Source organism: Austrofundulus limnaeus, unplaced genomic scaffold (assembly GCF_001266775.1).
Source record: "Austrofundulus limnaeus strain Quisiro unplaced genomic scaffold, Austrofundulus_limnaeus-1.0 Scaffold81, whole genome shotgun sequence".
Lineage (NCBI taxonomy): Eukaryota > Metazoa > Chordata > Actinopteri > Cyprinodontiformes > Rivulidae > Austrofundulus > Austrofundulus limnaeus.
This window is the reverse complement of record NW_013952483.1, coordinates 466,272-473,606: the sequence shown is the minus strand read 5'-3', so window position 1 is coordinate 473,606 and position 7,335 is coordinate 466,272. Positions and strand designations below refer to the sequence as shown.

Here is a 7,335-nt window from a genome sequence, read left to right as displayed (position 1 = left end):
TGTGTGTGTGTGTTGTGGTTCAGATAGATGAATAGATAAGTAGATACAGTATGTATGTAGGTAGATGGGGAGATAAGTAGGTAGGTGGACTGTGTGTGTGTGTGTGTGTTGTGGTTCAGATAGATGAATAGATAAGTAGATACAGTATGTATGTAGGTAGATGGGGAGATAAGTAGGTAGGTGGACAGGTCAGGGAGTATGTATATMAAAAGGAATCATGGTACAAATATATAGATGGTAATTATGGTATATAGATGGATGGATAGAAAGATGGATGGAACAAAAACATGCCTGAAGTGTTTTAGTTTACATATTAAAAAGCAACATGGATAGTATTTTGTAAAATAATAAAACAACACTTTTAATCCAGGCAGGTCTTTGTCCTACATTTGTTTTATGTAAATTTAACAAATCACAAAAGGATGGTGAAGATGATGTTTTATTGTTGCTTCTGAGCAAGAAAGGTAGTCACAGAGCTGACATGGCGACCAGGTGTGAAGTGGAGAGCAGTGTTTGCAGCATTCCCCTCACTGCTGTCACTCTGCTGGTTGTGTTCTATTAACTCCCCCTTTAAAGTATGTTTATATTATGAAAGGTTTGAGCTTAGAAATCCACAACAAAACATTTTATACATAATTTTCTGTGTGCCTGTGATAGACAACATCAGATCTAATCAAAATCAATTTGACTATAATTCCACAATTACACCTTGAGGGAAGAGCAGATTAAAGCCTGTAGTCTTTGGGTGATTGAATTAGAACATGTTATTAAAAAGGATAATGAGTATGTGAAAGCAAACATTAGGTTTTGATTACTGCTCTCATTAAGAAGTAATATTTAGCAAAGTGAAAAACAGCTTATTAAATGTGCAAGCTTATCAGGCAAATAGTAAATTAACTAGCAAGCAACTCTCTAGATTGTGTTAGCCAATAAAAGAGCCCTTTTTCAGCCATTAATTAGGATGGAGATCTCTTCTGTCTGGACCTGTAAGTGAAAATCTGTAATTTGTGCATGTATGATGCAGTCAGTTCACTTTTTAATTACAGAATTGCAGAAAGAAAGTGTTGATTGGTAAATGAATAGCTTTATATTCGGTTCTCTGCTCGAAACCTTTCTGTGGATTTGTCATGTCTTTGTCAAACAATGGTAATTGCTGTGTTGGGCTCACAACAGATGTTGGGCGTGCACACAGCAGTTTTAAAGGGATTCCTCTTTGTAGTGGCATTTTTTTTTATTTAGCAATTTTGACCATGAAGTTCAATTGTCTTCCAACATGTAAATTTAGTATTTTGTGCTCCAGGCCCTGTCACACTACAGAGTTTTAGACAAATTAGGCCAACTTGTACATTTTATTGTCTAAATTACAGATAAAAGTTATATATCTGACCAATTTGTTAGCATTACAGTATGTACATACCTAAAAGAGGCTTCCAGTTGTTGTTTTTAATTCCATCTTCAACATAGATGTCCTAAATATTTTTCACAAGTTTGTATAAGTTGTCTAAAACATTATAGTGTGACATGGCCTTTACATTAAACATTAATTCTATTAATTTCAACTTCTAAAATTATAATCTGTCTATTCTGAGTAAACAAAATGATGTGTCTAAACAAAACCTACACACACAAAGGTAAATGCTGCAGCTTGTGGCGAGCCCAATGCTGCATTGTAAGCAAAGTGATTTGAGAGCCCTTATTCCCAGGCAGGTAATTTGATTCTGGGAGGTGGATGCTTGGTGGTTTTGGGGTCACACTCGAAGCTGGTCCCCACTCTAATAAAACTAGTGAGCAATGCAGGACCAGGAGGCTAAAAACACCCATTAACTTATTTCCCATCAACATGGGGACAGGTAACCTAATGACCCTGCAAAGCTGCTATGCCCCTTGATCATGTGACCCAGGAGCTGCAGAGCTGATGACTCGGCACCGGAAGGGAGACATCATTCAACTGGAGAAACTACTCAACCTAGACATGATGAAGTAACACAAARTAGAAAAATGGATTCCACTGAGACTAAAATAAAATCTAAATCAGGATGATTATTTTGTATAATGGAAAAAAATAATTTATTAAAATCTGGGATTCTGATTTTTTTTTAATCAAAAATGTTTCTTGTCTCTATCTTTCTCTGCTTTTTCATTAGTGGGATGCCATCACTGAGATGGATGAGCACAATCGACCCATCCACACGTTCCAGGTCTGCAACGTGATGGAACCCAACCAGAACAACTGGCTTCGCTCCAACTGGATTCCCCGACAGGCGGCCCAAAAGATCTACGTAGAGCTCCGCTTCACCTTGCGTGACTGCAACTCCATCCCTTGGGTTTCTGGGACCTGCAAGGAGACCTTCAACCTTTTCTACCACGAGACCGATGAGGCTCACGGTGTCAAGTTCAAACCTGTGCAGTACACCAAGATCGATACCATYGCCGCCGATGAGAGCTTCACTCAGATGGATCTCGGAGATCGCATTCTTAAGCTCAACACAGAAGTGCGCGAGGTGGGACCCATGACCAGGAAAGGCTTTTATTTAGCGTTCCAGGACATCGGYGCCTGCATCGCGTTGGTCTCAGTGAGGGTTTACTATAAGAAATGTCCGTTCACGCTGAGGAACCTGGCCTCTTTTCCAGATACAGTTCCTCGGGTGGACTCTTCCTCGTTGGTGGAAGTGAGAGGGGCGTGTATTGATCATGCCGAAGAAAGGGACACTCCTAAACTGTTCTGTGGAGCAGATGGAGACTGGTTAGTTCCTTTGGGAAGATGTGTCTGCAGCGTCGGCTATGAGGAGACGGACGGCTCATGTGTTGGTGAGTTATTTTTGGATTATAATATTAAGCTTTTCAAAGCCCTCTTCTCGGAAGCATTTGTCAACATATGGATTCAAATGCACAACTGTTAGTTACTTATTTCCAACTTTTTAAACATCATAGCTCATTTCTGATCTTTTTTTTTACATATTAGCCAAACTGTAAAACTATATTAATCATAATTATTTGTCTGCTGGATGTATAAACTCTTATCATGTTGATGAGAGTTTGATTTTTTGTGGCTGTGGCAGATGCTRTCATGGTGTTCTGTGTTTTATACCTAAAAGCTCAAGCTCATTTATGGTATAGGCTCATCTGCAGAAGATGTGCCTGGCAGGTGCTGATATAATTTAATTGTTTTTCTCTCTCAACAARAAGTGCAAAAAACATTAAAGCCTCTTCTCAGTGGATACCCACCCCCACTGCATGTGTTTCTCTTTTTATTTGTTTGCATCTTTTTGGGTAACTTACTGAAAATGAGTCATTTGAATTCAACAAAACACATGAACAGTTTGATTATATGAGCTGTGAAAATTCTCATTGTTTTATGTATAAATCAATGGTTTAATCAGATGGATGAGTTGCATGGATGGTTAAAAAAGCTGACAATTATTTTTTTGCAGAACAGTTTTTGATAAAGTTATGTATTTTACCACTGCAGATCGTTAAAGAAACAGTTGGAATTGTCACTTCCCACATTCTGGAGAGATCTTGGAGCCTCTCACTGACACTCTTATGAGCTCCTAAGATACCCAGAAAAGCAGTTTCCTTTATCAATTTCATTTTAAGTTTCATCCCTTATCTTCCCTCCTTGTTCCTACCCACTCTTATCACTTTCACTCTGCCATCATTRTTCCCAGCTGCTACTTCTCATGAGATTAGGTTGATCTAGAATGACAAGTTTTGTTTTGTTTTAGTTCCTTATCTTCATGTCAGAGTTTTTTTTACAGATGCAAAGGCTGTATGCCCAAGTGAGTATGTGTGCCTAAATGTTGTGAGCAAAATTGCTTTTGTCTTAATCAGAATTTGTTGTTAAATGTTGGAAGTTGTTGGAATAATTTTAAAAGCAGTATCAGTGTCCAGGCTTGTTTGTGATAACAGACAATGGAAAGAGCTGTWAACTTCCTGTTTAAAATGTTCCACATTGCTCAAAGACCATCCTTTATTCAGATATGAATCAGATGTAAGAACCTATCAGCGTTTGTGTGCATGTGGTAGATTTTCAGAACAGAATAAAACACTGTGTGTGGGTGGTGTATCTATGATGAGGCATGCATGTAGGTATGTTGTTGTTTTGAACATCGGTGGTCGACCACCAGCTGTCCCAGGGGGCCGCCTCAGTGTGAAAGATTACCTCAGCTGGCTTGGCGGCAGTTTGATCCTCCGCTCTCTGATATGAGCTCTGGGTTATCACTGGCAGCGCCACTCACAGGGAATGCCACTTTCAACAAGGTCCAATGCAACTTCTTTTCAAACCAAGTAAATGCCTGATGTCAGGTCAACAGATGCACATGTCTGTAATCTACAGTGGATCGATCTCCAAGCTGCAAGGTGCCCAATGCACTTACAGGGAGAGTCGCATCAGAAAGCTTTGAACCATGCTAGACTCGGAGCTCAAGCACAGCCTGTATGAATGAGATATCTAACATTTCATGATCAAACTTTGGGACATTTGTAAAAGGTAGCAGAAATATATAGTGGGCTAGATTTACCAGACCAGGTAAGATGTCAAATCAGAACTGATATATTTTTTTACCAATATTGATCAACATAACCACACAGTTTGCTTTGTGTTGTTTTTAAAATGGACATTCTGGAGCGTTTGTTGGATTTCTCCTCTCATCCAGAACCAGATGTCTTTGTGTAGTTGATTATAATTTGGCATGTTACACAGGTCAGCAAGGCCTCCAAGCTGCACCTGCAGCTGCACTGCAATCAAGAGGCCAAGGGGTGAAACTGCAGCTGTGATTGGAGTCMGGCTATTCCAAAATGATTCCTTCATTTCTGTCTGCTCCTTAATCATTTTTACTGTTGTTCTGGATTAATTTTAAATAGAAWAGTCTTTGAGAAAGGTTTAAATATTCTCATTTTTGGAGACTTAGAGAGAAGTAGATGGCAAAGGCTTTTTAAAAATCAATTTGAGATTGCTTTGTGGCTTGTTCTACAAGGAAACRACTTGCTGCACACCTGCTGTTTGCAACATGTCTTACAGATGGGTTATAGGACTGGATCATAAAAAAYGAAATGGAACATCTTAATGACAACATCTGGAGTAGTGTTTCCCAATTTTTCTTTTTTTCCCCTCGGTTTTCTACTTGTTTGACTTTTTTTCTGTACACACCCATCTTTTTCAAAAGAAACAAAATAATGACACCAGAAGAAAGGTGAACACTTTTTTGCCGTTTTCATTTACAGGTATTAGTAACCTATCTGCATCACTGTTAGTCACATCTACTGCAACTTCTCCTCGCCTGTCTCCATTTACCACCCTCTCAGTAGCAGATTTCACAGTTGACTTAGGTTTAGCCGTTTGGGCCATGTGTGATGACATTTTTTTCTGCAACGTCAGCCCTAAAAATGCAGCTCCTGTTCAGCGTTCCAGGATTCAAACAGGCTCAGTTATTAAAAGTCTCCACAAAAGATCACGAGAACACCTTGAAAGAAGGAGAATGCTGACATGACAGGCTTGGCTGATCCTTTAGGTTCCAGTTTACAAGAAACTGGTTGAGATAAAAATGGCCTGATAAGGCAGCAGAACGAAGTTTGTAAATGTTTTCTGAAATTTGATATTGATGATCGGAGCTTTAAGAGCAAAACGGTGTCCTCTGGCATCCTCAAGTCGACATACTCGTATTTACAGAATGATGCAATCGTTACAGTTGGTGCATTTTACATAATATCCCCAAAGTTCCTGGAAGTTAAAAACTGAAATATTATGCCTGGTAAATAATATTTCCTGATAATTTAAGGATTTATTAATTCCAAGATATTTAAAGATAATGATGAATATTTAAAGGATAAGGGATGATGACATGAGAGCTATATATAAATCTAGCTAAATTCTATAAAATTACAGTTTAAGAAGTAAATAAATTATTCACCATTTTTTTGTTCAAGTGAACCTAAAGTAGTTTACACGGAAAAACACACAAACATTGTGTAACGACTGAAAGAAGACCAATTTTTTTTCAACCTACCTAACAAAAAATAATCTAAAAGTCATAAATTATTTTTTTACCGTGGTACATTTTAATTTTCTTCTATCTGGRTGATTTTTGGAAAGTCTGTATGCTGCAGTAAATATGACTTTGATCAGTTTGTATAATTTTACTACTTGAAAAACTCGTTTTTTTCTCATGCAAAAACACATTAAGTTTTTTTTTTCTTATTCATCCATCATRCATCTGTATTAAAGTGATGTTCAYAGGTTGTCGCTGGTTTAAACACAGYACTCCACTCAGTTTGTTACTTAAATGAGACAGGCTGATTTATAAGAAGGCCAAAAGAAGACCAAATGGAGATTACTATATTTTTGTTTATTTATTTATAAACAAAATGTTTCATTTTATAAATGTGTACAAGCTTGTGACAGGAAAAATGTTCTTCACTGAACTGTTAATTGATTCAGGCTATTGTGATTATTTTTAAAAAATGGCAGTGACAAATTGTAATAGAAAAAATGAGATATGAACACATTGATCATCTATAAGTCAATTCTGTGGCTAGAATATTACGCAGTAAGTAGTTTTTCTCCTAGTTTTGACTGCATTTAATTGACATCATGTCAGTCCCATGTCATTTTAGTGTATATGAACAAATGCAAATATATACACAATTTATAAATTGCTTTTTAACTGACTTACAAATATTTCTCACATTTCATCACTCAGTGTGTCTCTGCATCTCCCTCCCAATCTTTCCATCTCTCTCAGTGTAAGACAATCTAGCTGATGCTGTTATCACTCAGTGTTTACAGCTGCTGTTCTGTGTTTGTCGGGCTCTGTGTAAGAGCTCTCAACAGCGCCATGAATAATGCAGCTGCTGTGTGTTTGCTTGAGTTTATTTATATGTGAACTCCTGCGAGTTTACGCTGAAGTTTATGTATCTCCCTTGTATTGGGCTGAAGCAAACCATCAGCAATCTATTTACATTTTTAAATTACGTTGTGGCAGAAGCTTAAGATGAATAGATAATTACACCTAATAATTAAAGGCTTAACATTCCTTAATAGAATGCATATCACAAATCAGCTTTAATGCCAGAGTTTCAGATAAAAATCATTGTAGGTTGAGAAATGAATGAGATGTAGCTGTTTTACACTGACCTTGTACAATCTCGTGATACTAAGTATTAGTCAAATATGTATAAGAGACTGAATTCCAGCCATTTTTGTTTTTTAAGGTCAGCTCGCTGTGACAACCACCTTAAATTGAATTGGCTTCAAAAGTTAATCAGTTGTACTTTAAAATGCATACAATGGCTTATAATTTGAACTCACTGATACCAAGTACTCACTGAGTTAGAATC

The 7,335-nt window shown here is 37.4% G+C and overlaps 1 protein-coding gene across 2 annotated transcripts in view; it reads left to right on the top strand.

Moving 5' to 3' along the window:
- epha6 (eph receptor A6) overlaps window positions 1-7,335 on the top strand; it is a 169,924-nt gene that overhangs the window by 41,896 nt on the left and 120,693 nt on the right. For both annotated transcript variants that reach the window (XM_014011500.1, XM_014011498.1), the window contains exon 3: window positions 2,145-2,808. In XM_014011500.1, coding sequence (XP_013866954.1) covers window positions 2,145-2,808 — 664 coding nt within the window. The remainder of the gene's footprint in view (window positions 1-2,144; window positions 2,809-7,335) is intronic.